Source organism: Galleria mellonella, unplaced genomic scaffold (assembly GCF_026898425.1).
Source record: "Galleria mellonella isolate WM207_F2 unplaced genomic scaffold, CSIRO_AGI_GalMel_v1 utg905, whole genome shotgun sequence".
NCBI classification, from domain to species: Eukaryota; Metazoa; Arthropoda; class Insecta; order Lepidoptera; family Pyralidae; genus Galleria; species Galleria mellonella.
Window position 1 is genome coordinate 2,503,914 of NW_026442174.1, and position 16,314 is coordinate 2,520,227.

The 16,314-nt window shown below is 31.1% G+C and overlaps 1 protein-coding gene across 1 annotated transcript; it reads right to left on the reverse strand.

The window, feature by feature from the left end:
* Window positions 1-10,976: 10,976 nt before the first annotated feature.
* Window positions 10,977-12,432, reverse strand: LOC116412677 (uncharacterized). The gene is made up of 2 exons (XM_052902449.1): window positions 12,177-12,432; window positions 10,977-11,157 (listed from the first exon to the last, which is right to left on the reverse strand). Exons 1-2 carry the CDS (start codon window positions 12,369-12,371, stop codon window positions 11,017-11,019), a joined length of 336 nt encoding a protein of 111 aa, XP_052758409.1. The 5' UTR covers window positions 12,372-12,432; the 3' UTR covers window positions 10,977-11,016.
* Between the last annotated feature and the right edge of the window lie 3,882 nt (window positions 12,433-16,314).

Here is a 16,314-nt window from a genome sequence, read left to right on the forward strand (position 1 = left end):
TCGATTGAATGTTCAACAAATATAAATATCTTTTATATTATGTAAATATTATTGTGGTTGAAATTTTGAGTTAAATCTCGAATGATGTTTGCTGTACCTTTTTTAATCGTACACCAAGTGTAATAAATTCTTGTGTTCAGGTAGAATATAAACGCTTATTATTAGTATAACAGAATATCATAGGTGGTTTCTAATGGAACAATTTTTTTTTTATACAACTTAGAATGGCAAACAAGCTGGCGGCCCACCTGATGGAAAGTGGTAACCGTCGCCTATAGACATGAACAGTACCATGGACATAACAGAGTATACTGTTTCGCCCATGATACCCCCCATGCGTTGCCATTCCTGAGGACTCAGGTGTTCTTCCTCTGTACCCAGTAAATTCACGCCATATCCCACCCTTCAAACCGAAACACAGCCATGCAAACACAACTGCTTCACGGTTGAAACACGAATGGGACAGTGGTACCCAAGCAATCGACTTTTGTACAAAGTCTGTAACAAGTGTATAAGAAGTAAGGTTACTATATGGTCTAAACAACTTTTTTAATCAACTGTTAAACATAATAATGTAAGTAACAAATTGAAATTATGTATTTTGATACTTTACAACTATTTACAAAATCTTTAGATACCTAAATTGTCTATTGAATATCAACTGTTCTATTGGAGATGTTCATCAATATCACTCAAAAGCACACATATCTGTATCATCACTTTTCTAACAAATAAATAAATCAAAATCATTTCAATACTAGCTAATTTCAGAGATTTCATTTCAAAATTTGTAACTCGATCCTGGCCTCTTTTCTACGAAGAGCAATAAATGTATCTATGATTACGATACAAAAGTCGATCCTAAGGTTAAAAATACGTAGATTAGATCGGTGATATAAAAAAGAAACAATAACATATACATATATCAGATTAAGATAGACAAGAAAGCCTTTCGCCTTCACAATACAAGCTCGAAAAGGATTTGGTGGAAATATGGACAAAATTTATTATTTTTAAATGTTAAATATAATTAGTTTTAAGTGAATTATAATTGATTAGAATTAGGTGTGCAATAACAGGATATTACATAAATTAAGGAAAAAAAAAACACAAAATGTACATTTTACCTTCTACACATTAGACTTTGCAGAAGACTTAAAACCTTTTTATATGGCAGGTTCCTAATGCAGTATTATAAAGTCATCAGAAATAAATTGAACAAAAATTGGTAGAAAAAATATCTAATTTAATTTGAGTAAAGCTCTGAACATCATTTAATGGAAATTAAATAACACATGTATTTGTTGTAATAATATAGACATTTTTGCAACTTCAATTCCATATAAATTATTATATAAAAAAAATTATAACTTTTACATACACATTTACATTACACACACACAAACACACTGGTGTAACTATTGTCTTGTCTCGTTTGTATGATGTCATTTCCAGTCATACATTACATGAATACATCTTTGTATTGAATACTGTTTCCTGCCAAATTACGAGCAAGCTACCACGACTGGCTCTTCATTCGAAATAATGCCAACCTAAGAAATGGACTCATAAATTTTCACTAATAAGATTGCGTCGAATGTCACGTCTTTTACCGTGTGTCTTATCTTACTGGAAGCGATGTCTGGGGCTTGCTTGCCAAGATCACTGTACAAGGAAATTAAGTTAAAAACTGTAGTTTGGCACGTAGTTAAGAAGACAGCGATCTGTATCTCGAATACAGTAATGGTCTATGGTAGGTATCTTCTTAAATATATACTTAAATATTATTTAATGTTTATTTATTTATTTATTTATTTAAACCAGCCAATTAATTATTTTCTCTCTAACTACACTGGGTTGGCTGGTTGACATCTCTTTCAGAGATAAGCCCTCCTCGATTATTTTAACAACTTGTTAGCAAAACAAGTTGTTAAACTAATCGCTATATGTATTGTTCAAGTGCAATAAAGAATATATAATATAATATATAAAGTTAAATATCCTCCAAAACTATAAAGGTCAAAGTTTGTGATTGGATCTCTGAATGTTTGTTACACAATCACATTTAAACAGCTGAACAATTTTGAATAAAATTTGATACATAGAAATAAAGAAAGAAAACATATATTGCCAACAACTAAAAGAGTTACATTAATTATGAATAGAAAACAAATTTTACATTTGTTATTACCAACGTGGCCGCCATTAAGCATAATAGATATATCATGTTATCCTAGACCCGTATATGTGCTACTTTTTATTCTTCTTTATAGCTTCAAACTGCAGCTAACTTCAAAATACAGCTAATATTAAATATAATTAGTTCTTGTTATTTTTTATAATAATTATCAAAAACATGATGTATGTTATTGAATTAAGTGTTGTTTTGCGAAAGTCCATATCACATATTAGTTATTCGAATTTTTTTATGCATACTAGAATGGCAAACAAGCTGACGGCTCACCTGATGGAAAGTGGTAACCGTCACTTATAGACATGAGCAGTATCATGGACGTAACAGAGTATACTGTTTCACCCATGATACCAATGATATTATTTACATTTAAACTACGAACAAAACAACAAACATTATTATTAAAACTTATGTGCATTTTTTATTCGATGTCTATAAATACATATGTAACGGGAAATTAATGAACTCGCTGTGTTTTTGTCGTTCCCGACAATTGTTTCCACTTTATCCGGAAGTCTTCTTTAGATGGTGTTTGGTGCTTTGCGTCACAGCGTCTCGCCTCGCACTATTATATATGTATTTAGAAACTTACAAATATTTAAAAAGTCTGCAACATACAAACAACTCGTGTTGCAAGTGTTCATAGGCAACAGTAGCCGCTTTCCATTAATTGGACCGTTTGTTCGTTTGCCTCCCTAACAATAAAAAAAATCTCAAATGTTGACAGTCGCACGTGTACTAAAGATAACGAAATTGAACAAAATAATTCCAATTAACTAACCAATAAATATGTAACGACTCATTTAAAGTAAACATCATGTGGATCATCCACATGATTTATTTAAAGTAAGAGGCGACTAAGGAAGGGCGAGGGATGGATAGCAACGTTCTTCTTAAGACATCTCTAAAGCCTAATTGCGGTTGTCAATCCGCCTGCCAAGCGTGGCAGCTACTGGCAAAACCCTCCAAGAGGAGGCATATATTGAACAGTAGGCGGTTAAGGGCTGATATGATCCACATACTTACTTGAAGGACTGTGAATTGATGAAGAAGAAAAGTTGAATGACGACTCGGTACAGGCGAATGTCTACTGGAGCAAACTCTCACTATATTGAAGAGACAAACAAATATATTACAAGAAAACCGTGGAAATAGTTGCTCTGGAATGTTCGTTAAAACGATCCATGACAGCGCATACACACGCACACACACGCACACATAGACGCACACACACACGCTGCATATTCAGCAACATTCTATCTCAAACTGTTGCACTATGAAATCTGGAAAATTAACGGACATAATTTACAAAATTTTTTTTATACATATTATATATATACATAGCTAATAAGCATATGATCCAGTTTAAAGGTAAGTGGTTTGTATTCTGTGGATTATTCATATTTGTTCTGAAATAAAATGAAGGTTTTGCAGAATACTGGAAAATGATGTTCATGTAGGCAAAGCTACGTTTTACATTTAGTTACTTGTCTTGTACAAAGCAACATTGAAATAAGTTTTGTCCCTAGCTACATCGAACTTTGACTAGATAGTCCACAATAAGGTTGCATTCGAACTGAGAGTATTCCGCTAGTTTTCCCCTTTTCCATCTATACAGGTGAATATAAAATCATTGTTTCCTATTTGAAAAAAAAAATGTAGAAAAACGAAAATTAATAATTTTTTCTCAAAAAAAAACTTAATATGAAAAACTAAAAATATTACCTAACATACTAACTTGACGTGCCATATATAGGAGGGTCAAAGTAATTTGTCGTGTTTCGACTCACTTTTGTTTAAAAAGTTTTGTTTTACTGATACAACATATTTTTAAATGGATGCAAATATTTTGATATCACCTTGTATAATGTGGTACATTATACAAGGTGATACATTAATATTGTATTGTATTTAATGTTGTTATACCTATATGTTATAATGCAATATGCTGTTGGTGTTCCTTAAATAAATAAATAAATAAATAAATAAATACATTGATAAACGTACTTGATAACAGCTAGACCAACTTTATAGTAAAATTGTAAATTTTTATACACTTTTAAATTATTTATTATCGTAATAAAAGTTAAGTGCTATCACAAAAATCCTGTCAAGTAAATACTCTCCAGAGAGTCGCCTCTAAAAACCAAAGTATTTAATTATATACGGCAACGCGGTCGATAATGAGTCATTCGCAGTTTAGACACCGAACGGTCGACACTTCCGAGCAACGATCTATGAATTTATCTAAAGATGCTTCATTTAGAGGTGAAAAACATGTGCCTGGATTGAATTATGGTCGGAGATTGAGATTAATATAAAGGAAGGAAGGTCATAGAACTTCTACTAATAATAATACAAGTGGATCTTTAATCGTTGGTCGTACGCAAACCAATGGTAGCGGAATTAAGCAAAATAATTTTAATCGACTAACTAATAATTCGAATTTGTCATTATGCTACCTGACCTGACTTCATTCCCATCTTTCACTGGTAGCCCGTTAGCATAAACCAATTACCCCCGTTTATTTCCCCCACTAATTAATAACTCCACGCAAACAGAATAATCATACCAGTTTCATACTTAAAAATATCACCATAACGGCAACAGTTAATTAATACCACTAACTACCCCATTAAGGGTTAAAGTCCTAAACATATTTATTAATTACAATGAATATACCACTTAAACTGCTCACATTTCGTTGGACATTTTCTTGTCTCGTTGACTGTAATGTTTATAACTTGTACAACAATTAGTCCATTACCCTAAGGTTGTCTTGAAAAGATTGCTCTCTGCAATAAGACCGCCTTACTGTACTTATACAATTGTATCGTTGTGTTTGTAAATTGCCTTGCATATTTTCTATATTGTATAATGCAAATAAACTATACTCATTCATTCATTCATACAGTCATGAACCAACCTGTTCTACTCGGGAAGTGATAGTCGAGTCAATTTAACTTGGCAACTTAATTTAAACAAGCCACGTATTGGAAGTGGCGGGGCGGTTGTATTACATTGTACGTACTGCAACTCGTTTATCTAATATCTAAACTAACATTGGTCATATGTATGCTAAATCTTCCTAGAATACTACCCTGCATTCAGGAATCCTAGGTGTTAAGTTAAGAAGGTACCTATTCCCGTAGGCGTCGTAAGAGGCGACTAAAGGAAGGCGAGGAATGGGCAGCAGCGTCCCTCTTAAAACATCACCAAAAGCCTAACTACGATTACCAACTTGCCTGCCAAGCGTGGTAACTATTGGAAAAAATCATGAGAAAGACCTATGTTCAGCAGTGGACAGTTAACAGCTGAAATCGTCATAGTCGTAGAATACTGACGGATCTTTATATGTAATCTTTGTCAGATTTGTCAGTATTCTACGACTATGACGAAATGATGATGATGATAATACTTATTGACTTTCAGACTTTTGCATTGAACTACTCGTCATCACGGCTAGTGTAACCTGGTCGAAACGTCAAGATAATCACTTTCAAAATAACATTTCCACGAGAGAACGTCAAAGTTCCACAAACAACGTGCAGCATCCAATTACAAAACGAAATAGTCTAACAAATAGAGAGCTACATGAACATTTATCAATGTTCGAACTAAAATCACAACGAACAAAACCCACAAACCTGATTTTGGCAAAACGCTTTTCCGAAATCTCCGGTAGCACCGGGACAGGTGGGTTTTATTTTCCGTAGGTAAAACAACGGGAGGATGTCCTTACACCATCCTGTAATAGACTACAAAATAATATCTAATCTCTATACAGTATAAAAAACAAAATCGCTTCCCGCCGTCTGTACGCTTAGATCTTTTAAACTACGCAACGGATTGTGAATTCAGTTTTCATCAATAAATAGTGATTCAAGATGAAAATTTGTATGCATAATTTAATATTATTTTGTATTAATTTGTTGAAATATGACACCAATTATTCAAGATGTCGGAAGAAATCAAGTGAGATCGACTGAGAGTTTTCATCAAAAACGCCTAATTCGTTTGTGATATAACTAAACAATGTATGGTAAGATTGGTTTTCTTTTATTGCTTTATAAAAAAGTATGCGATGGCATATGTCTACCTTTTAAGGACAGCTTACTATATCCATTTAATTCATATTCGACTTAACAAGCGGATGCAAGAAATTTAAACTTTGCTATGAATATGAATAAATATTCTCTACTATCCGTGCGAAGCCGGGGCGAAATTCTAGTATATAGAGTCCATATATAGTATAGTATATTATATAGAGGAAAATTTTTATTTTTTGTTCACAATAAATAAATTAATTTGCAAAAGATGCTTAATTAATTATACAGCACTATCATACCTACTTGTACAAGAATTAGTCCATTACCTTAAAGTTGTCTTGAAAAGATTGCTCTCAGCAATAAGGCCGCCTTACTGTACTTATACAATTGTATCGTTGAGTTTGTAAATTGCCTTGCTTATTTCCTGTATTGTATAATGTAAATAAAGTATACTCATTCATTCATAAATTAATTTTTATCAAACATTCATGGGTTGGCTAGACGAAATCCCTTTTATGGGATAAATCCGCCATTGTACTATTTTTTTTAAGAATTATATATCCTATAATTTAAGACTTTACTGTACAATAAAGTGTACAATAAACAAACAAATATTTAATCGATTTAAACAAATCTTCAGTTTTAGAATGTTACATATTATCAGCGAGTAACATGGCCTGTATTTTATTATACACAAAATTTACATTGTTATAATTTATATAAAACAAAGATATACAACCGGCGAACTTAACTCTGTTAGAGTTCTCTTCCAGCAAACTCTTAGTGGAAAGGAGCATTAATTACCAGCGAGCAGTGTGCGTACAATAAGAAGTGAAAACAATTAACAAATACTTACAAAACCAAACACAAAACCAATACTTACTATTAGGGGGGAAGGGATTGTTAGTATCGTGGAGATTAGTCCCCGTTGCTATCAATGTACTCTCTCAGGTCGACCTCGACGCGGTTGCTTCTGGAAACTATCGTGACTAATTTATCGTTGAATTCGTCATGATAGACTAACTGACCTGCCTTTTCATCCTAAGTTATCACCTCTCGTTGGTATCCCGCCAGTGTATACCGACAGCGCAGGCAGGGTTACCATGCCAAAAAAAATACCTACTATTATATATTTATTATTTTATTTTCATAGATTCCCCACTAATCAAAACACGACGGTGTCATATCTACTGTGCGCCGTCGTCGTGTCTATCGGTCTGTCATGCGCTATCAGGTGAAGTCAGCTTTTTACTTTTTGTTCATTTCCAATCGCTACCGAACAAATTTTTAACCAAAGCTTCCCTGAAGCTGACATTTTTTTCATGAAAATATTATTTATCTTCCGTTATATTTTTTACCCAACTCCTGAAGAACGGAGGCTGACGTTTTTCGAACTTTATGTGATTACCAGCTTTAACCGTCAATTTTATTCCCCTGACCGAAATATGTTGATTGATCTTGATAAAAAATATCCTTTTTCATTCAAATTATTCAAATACTATGTGAATGCCAAATATCATGATGCTTTAATAAACCGTTAAGGTACTAAGAGGTAACAAACACTTTCACATTAATATTGTAATGTTAGCAAGAATTAGTAAGGAGAGAAAGACTAAAGTAAGACTACATGACATATCTACACGAGTACAAAACGAAATAAATATTGGCGAAATAAATAGTCCAATACTTGCGATATTTAATAGACCTTTAAAAAATTACCCCTTTACATCATCATCATCTTTTAAGCCATCATCCGTCCACTGCTAGACGAATAATAACCACTCCTTTACATAGTGAAGAGAAAATTAAAAAAAAAAAAACTAAAATATTAAAAATAATTTTCTAAAAACTAAACGCAGTCGATGCGGTTTTTTTTTATTCATCTTGAAAAAGCAAACAAACTAAGGGCGCACCTGATCGAAAACGGTAACAGTGGTCTTTAGACAAGTTGAAAACATAAGCAGAGAGGTAAAAACAAGTAAAATATCCGGACTTTTATTTATTTTCAGCTCGTTCACGTAAAAACTAGTTTCACTCGGACACAAAATGTCGTCGGAGAAGTTGTCCCGGGAAACACGTAGGTACGGTCAGCAACGAAGGTATATGAATTCATTAACATTTCCAAAATCTCTATACACTGTGATATAGTTATGTCATTGTATCATCATCATCATCATATCAGCCGTCAATTGTCTCACTGCTGAGCACAGGCCTTCCCCTATTGCGGGGTTTTGCTAGTAGTTGCCACGCTTGACAGGCGAGTTGGCACTCGCAGTTAGGCTTTGGTAATGATTAAGAAGGAATGCTGCTCCCAAAACCTTGATCATTAAGTTTCCTTATTTATTTGAAAGAAAAAGGTGGCCAGTCCTATGCTAGGACCACATGGCACAAAATCAATATCTTAGATTATATAGATTGCAAATTAGCTGACTCGTTTTTTATATCAGTATTCTAAATACTTACGCATAAAATGTATTTTGAGGTATTATTTAATAAGTACAATTAGTATTTACGCAATAAAAAGATGCAGAATTTATAAGACAAAATAAATATAGAAGTTATAAAGGAATCGCTCGTAACTATTTATCACGCAAAATTGTATGAAGTAGTTGACCCGTTTTTCTTGAAAGATTTCTATGGAGATACTCTATCTATATAATCTAAGATCAATATACATAATCAAATAATTATGATTTTAAATTATGCTCATCCAACTGTGGTGCTAATCTCGACTAATCTGATCTTACTTATGTACGCAACGAAGTTTACTAATTTACGAAATATGATATTTATCTACTTTCGATACTGACTGTACCTAATCATGAAGACAAAAACGTTACATCTACTTCAATGAAGTGAATAAAAATAGATTTTTATAAAGCTCTTTAATGTTCCTTTAATGTAACGGATACACCACAGATAATATAATACTATACGATACCTTTCTATGATATAATTTTCCATGCGAAATAACAATTATTATGTATTTAGATAATTTTTACTTTTACTAGTTGTATTCTTATAATTTTACGTATAATTTAGCATATAAATATATTTTATAATTTACGATAATTATAGTGTTGCCTTTAAAAAAATAACTTACTCTATGGTTTGTATGAATGAATGAAAACTCTTTATTCTTCACTTTAAACAATGATACAGATTACAAAAATTTACAGTAAACAAAAAAAAAATTAATTAAAGATGATTTATGGTTTGTAATGTACTTTCATCATGTCAACTGTCGTTTCTGTAAAGTTCGCCGCACTTCAAATTACATTACACGTATTATTTCTTAGAATAACATGTGCTGACTAGCAATGTGAATAATTACAATCAAATATCCATATTATGGAAGTTTGTTTTATTTTTAAAACAAAACAATAAAACTAAGGTAACAAATTGTGCTACATGTATAAAGCCTTTATAGAACAATGGACTTTGCCTTATGTTTTTTCCATAGACAATAGAAGAACACGAGTTTGTGACAATAATAATGCGAATGTGTTTATGAACTGTGAACGGTAGAAATGATGATTAATGATGACATATTTTCGTATTCAAGTCAAAGTGGAATTAGATCAAGCGAATGAAAACCCTTAGTCTATTCAACAGCATTTTTTTTTTAATTTAAATATGCTAAGAACATTCGTTCATTGCTCAAATGCATTCGTGAATATTTTGTACTTGTTCACGCGTTGTTTTTTTTTTAATATAACCTGAGAATCCCATTGCTACAAATATATCGGTTGCCAACCATGTCCCATTCGTGTTTCAACCGTGAAACTGTTGGTTAATTCCTGATGAATTTATCATGATGGGCTAACTGGCCTGTTTTCATTCTCATCTATCACCCTTCACTGGTGCTCCGCCAGCGTATCCCATTAGCGCAGCCGGGGTTACCATACCATTTTCACCCATTAAAAAAAATACATTCGTGAATATTTTGTACCTTTTTCACGCGTTGTTTTTTTTTTTTCTAATATAAATTAACCTACTCTATTCTTTAACTATTGTTCTTATTCGTTCTGCTTTTATTATTTGTCGTTGGTCTATATTCGTGAATGATTTCTACTAAACTGGCGTTATTCTTTTATTCTATGTAGTATCTCTTATGGTTATTTATTCTTCTCTTTACTGATTTTATTTATCACTACCATGTATTATGTATGTATTAGATTGTTCTACTTTCTTAGATTGTTCTATTTCTACTTTATTCTATTTCTCTCTCCACTTTTGTACATTCTAAGAAGATTCTTTCGTCGCTCGACTAAATTCGTGAACAATTTTCACATTATTCTTTTAGTTTAAATTGTTTGTTTTGTTTTTTTTTTATATCTTATTCTTGTTTGTTTTGCTGTGCATTCTTTTTCTCTATCTCTACCCTCGCACATTCTAAGAATATTCTTTCATTGCTCGACACCAATCGCGAACAATTTGTACTGTTCTTGCGTTGTTCATTTAGTATAAATAAATCTTGTTCTATGTTTTATCTCTTGTGCTTATTTATTTTGCTTTTTACTGTTTTTGTCCCTTATTGTCATCTTCACCTTCTTCTCACTCATATTCTAAGTGTCTTATACTATCAAGCATTATGTGACGTGATTGTTAATTTAAATATGAATTTGATTAGAATGAGCTCAGGTATCATGATTAATTGGAATCAATAGAAGAGGAAAATAATAGAATAAGTAATGATGATGATGGATGAAATTAAATCAAACAAATATAACTAAAGTTTAACTATTAAGAAGTTAAAAGAGTTATTTTCATTTAAACATAAACATAGATATCATAATATAATTTTTTCCCGCGTTCGCTCTTCATACGTAAGTTGAAATAGTTGTAACCGATTCCACCTTGCGTTATATTTGCTGAAGCGCTACTATCAGTCAAGTCATATGCCAGGATGCCCTAGAAGAAAGAGATAGGGAAATAAGCAACATTACAGAAAAAAGTAATATATCTAAAAGAGGAGTCAAGAGTCTTCGAAACAGTCGCGCGTGGGAGACGAGTTATGAAAGTGCGTGAAGCAAGAAAAGTATGTAAGTATATAAGGTAAGATAAGGTCTTCGGTACTTGGTTCTCTCTGTCTCTCTCCCAAAGAGACTTGGCGTCAAGATAGATATGTACATAATATATCTAAACTAATATTACAAACAAAAAATCGAATCTTCTCTGATTTGATTTCTTTTTTGTAATGGATAAACTCAAAAATAAATTATTTCAGGTATAAAAACACTACATTATCAATAAGTTATTATTTAATATATAATATTTTATTTTAAAACAAATCGTGCAAATACAAGGCAGGTCGCTAGTTTAAATTTAAAATAAAAAGTTATATATATATATATATATATATATATATATATATATATATATATATATATATATATATATATATATAAATTATTTTAATTAATTAAATAAATAAAAATTTAATTTAACCGAATTCTGTGGTTATACTGGCATGTATTTGTATAAAAAGATTTTTTTATGCAAGTTAGAATGGCAAACTGATGGCCCACCTGATGGAAAGTAGTAACCATAACCTATAGACATGAGCAGTACCGTGGGCATAACAGAATATACTGTTTCGCCCAATATACCCCCATGCGTTGCCATTCCTAAGGACTCAGGTGTTATTCCTCTGTACCATGTAAATTCAGTACCATATCCCACCCTTTAAACCGAAACAGCCATGCAAACATAACTGTTTTACAGTAGAAACACGAATGTGACAGAGGTGCCCAAACAAACGAATTCTGTACAAAGTCTGGTAAAAAAGTATCGAAGTAATTATAATGTATAATAATAAACTGCCTTGCCTGGAATAAGACCTCTGTATATTTTTTTTAAATCCATTGATTCGTTAAAAAAGCATCGAAACTATCACATTTATTACAATAGTAATTTAGTAGTAAGTTTACCTTAATCGATTCTCCATTAACAATATAGATTCTTGGCAGCGTGTAATTATAATATTCAACTCTCTTCCTGAAGATATAAGAACTAAATTTAGCTTTATGATGCTGAACTAGGGGCCTCAGAACATTGGTGCCCATAAATGTATGTCCACACTCCACGAATACGACAGCTGATAAAATCAAAATAATAATTTTCATTTTTATCAAAAAAAAAACTTTACGAAATATTAAATCTTTTAACAGATTCCCGTTACACCGTATTTACTGCGGAATGGTTTTGGAAGCACTATGCACCACTTTTTAAATGCATGTAGATTGATAATTTCAAATCGTAATGATCATTTAAATATGTTGTTAGTTAAAACATAACTGTCAGTTAATTTTTAACCGTCATTAGCGTTTTCAAATTAATTTAATACTGATATTGGTACTGGCCATTGTGTTGTTTATTGGCACTTATGTATAATTGCATTAGAGATAAGAACTTATTAAAAATGGTAAAACAATATTAATATAATCCTTACTAATATTATATATGTTAAAGTGAGTTTGTTTGTTACCTTATAGCGACTTAATGGCTTAACCAGTCACTGTATAGTGAAATTTCATCTACATGTATTATATCGGATGGGAAGGGTTATAGGATACTGTTTATACCGGTCAAGGAACAAATTTCGGTCATGCGAACGAAGTCACGAGTCTACATAATTATATGGTATATATTCTTCAAGTTAATAGAATTCGGTTTAAGACTCAGTTATAAGGTAACAAATGTAAAAAAAAATACATCCGAATTAAGAACCTCTTTCTTTCGGAAGTCGGTTGAAAATGATTTCAATCAAGCTAACCAGTGACATGGACAGCAAAATGATACCTAGTTCAATAAAATATTCGTATAATTTTCTTTTAAAACGTCACCGATGAAAATATGATAAGGTTTCTGCTGGCAAATTCCGTAACGCAAAAAAATTTCATACTGAATTTCAGTGGCATGTCCCACATATTTTCTAGCCATAAAATATTTGTGCCTCTGTGGAAATCCTAAAAGAATTCTATATAAGAAGATATCATTTGACATTTTAAAATATTCGTAAAACTCGAGTATTGTGTATTTAAAATATAGCTAATACATACAGATATGCCCAATTTTATCTGTATCCACTTATTTTTTAATCAACTTTAAAAAGAAGGAGGTTCTTAATTCATTTGTACTTTTTTGTCTGTTATTTCATAATTCCATCAGTTATAAACGAGTTTGGAATAAATTTTTTTTTTTTTACCTAAAAAGTTATAGATTGATCTTATAAAAATTTCATCAAAATCGGTCCAGTAATTTAGTTGTCTAACCAAAGTAACTGGTTTTTTGTGGAACACTATCTTAAATTATCATTAGAGCTATATGTTGGTAGGTTTATTTTACCTTTATTCTCGTATATTTAATACTCCTTATACAAAGTTTATCAAACATTTAATGTGATCTCTATAGAAGAGCCACCAATATAACGCACCGATATAATAATTGGTGGCAGAATAACTACTCTAATTAGCAATTACACCCTATTAGGTAGACCTCCACGCGGTTCCCCCTGGAAACAATCGTGGTCAATAATTGTTGAATTCGGCACAATGAACCAACTGACCTGCTCCATCCTCACCTATCATCTCGCCACTTTATAACGATAGTGCAGGCAAGGTTACAGTTTTATTTTTATCCATTAAAATAAATACACCAATAAGTAAGACTTGTTCAACAGTAATTTAAGAATAGTGTACCGTTGTAGCAAAACCAGTTATTTTGATTATAAAAACTACGCTATTAAACCGATTTTGATAAAATTTTCATGGATCCAACCTATGAGTAAGTTTTCAGGCAAAAAAGAATTTTTCCAATCGGTGTAGAAACTACGGAATAATGAGACAATAAACAAAAAAGTACAACTCCTACTTACAACTGTATTGAGAGTCTCCTATTTTAAAGCTGGTTGAAAAAACACCGACTTTAACTACAAAGGTATTCAGAGGAGGTAGACCTAATAATTGGCATTGAGGGCGATATTTCTCGTTACGAACAATTCTGTTTATAAATATGCTGATTCCTTTCTGTATGTTATTATTTCATTATTGTATTTAAAAAAAAAATATTATATTATAAACAGTATTATAACAATTTGCACAATCAATAATTTATATAAGCAGTACATAGCAATTATTACACGAAATTAATTTAAATTAATACTCGTATTTTCATTCAAATAATTATTTAGAATTTAAACTTAAGATAAAAAATAACTAATTTAATTTACATTATATAAATATCATAAAAAACAAAATTTAAAAAAATTATTATATAATATATATATATATATATATATATATATATATATATATATATATATATATATTATTATTAGTAGTTTTAATTTTAAATGGTAACAAAAATATAATATCACGTGTTTCCATTTAAAATTAATACTATAATATATATATATATATATATATATATATATATATATATATATATATATATATATATTTTTATATATATATATATATATATATATATATATATATATATATATATATAATAAAATATATATAATATATATATTTTGAACATATTCCATCTAGGAAAAAGATGTGAGAGAATTAAAACAAAAAAAAAACTCAAAATAAATTATTAGACTTCCGCAAGAAATGAGAGTATATAGTTACCATCTTCAAAAAATTAATCAACATACGATGTCAATAAAATAAGCTTACTGATAGGTCTTAAGAAGGTACCTCTTATGGTTTTTATTGAAGCTGACCTTACGAGATCCTTATCACGATTAGGATGTATCACAATTACTTTACCCAACGACTTATATGTTGATAAATGCGCTGGTTCATTTTTGTATGTTATTATTTATTAATTGTATTTTATTTTTAAATTTCTTTTCATAAAAAACTATAATTATCAAAGTATATAAAAAGATATTTTGAATACATCCCCTCCACCTTACATTGTGGTATATAGTTTAAGAAAATATTATAAAAAGGGATTGTCAATAATAAGATATAACAGGCTTATTACTAGCAATATATCGACTTAACAGGTCGACCTCCACAGGGTCTCCCTTGGAAACCATCGTGGTTATATTTTGAGGAATTCCTCACGATTAGTCAACTTATCTGCTTCATCCCCATCTGTCATCCGTCAATAGTGTTCCGGTAGCGTAAACCGACAGCGCAGCCGGGGTCACTATTCCATTTTCATCTATTAAAAAAACTAAGAAAGCTATAATCTAAATAAACTACAATATAATGAAGCCTGTTAGATTGACATCCACGCAGTCCATTTTGGACACCATAACAATTGGTTCCCAAGGTTATCAACATGGAAACCTGGTGAATTTATCACCATGGGCTAACCGAAAATCAAATTTGGGAACAGGTATATAATTTTTTTCTTAGTGCGAGCCAAGACGATGTGACGCAAAGCATCGTACGCACGCACGCACGCACGCACGCACGTTATATATATAGATACTAACTTTAACTCGTGACTTCGTTCGCATGACTGGAATTTGTTCCCTGACCGGTATAAACAGTATCCTATAACGCTTCCCATCCGATATAATACATGTAGATGAAATTTCACTATACAGTGACTGGTTAAGCCATTAAGTCGCTATAAGGTAACAAACAAACTCACTTTAACATATATAATATTAGTAAGGATTATATTAATATTGTTTTACCATTTTTAATAAGTTCTTATCTCTAATGTAATTATACATAAGTGCCAACAAACACTACAATCGTTACATTAATGGCCAGTACCAATATCAGTACTAAATTAATTTGAACATGCTAATGACGGTTAAAAATTAATTGACAGTTATGTTTTAACTAACATATTTAAATGATTAAAAAAACATTAAATGATCATTACTTTTTTAAATTATCTATCTAAATGTATATAAAAAGTGATGCATAGCGTTTTAAAACCATTCCACGGTAGAACATTGGTGTAACGGGAATCTGTTAAAAGATTTAATATTTCGTAAAGAATTTTTTTTTTTATGAAAATGAAAATTATTATTTTGATTTTATCAGCTGTCGTATTCGTGGAGTGTGGACATACATTTATGGGCACCAA

Excerpts from the sequence above, each read along its gene's own strand:
- LOC116412677 (XM_052902449.1), bottom strand. The coding sequence starts at position 12,371 with ATGAAAATTATTATTTTGATTTTATCAGCTGTCGTATTCGTGGAGTGT. Across the intron at positions 11,158-12,176 it reads TTAATGGAGAATCGATTAAG|GGCATCCTGGCATATGACTT; the intron begins GTAAACTTACTA and ends TCTTTCTTCTAG.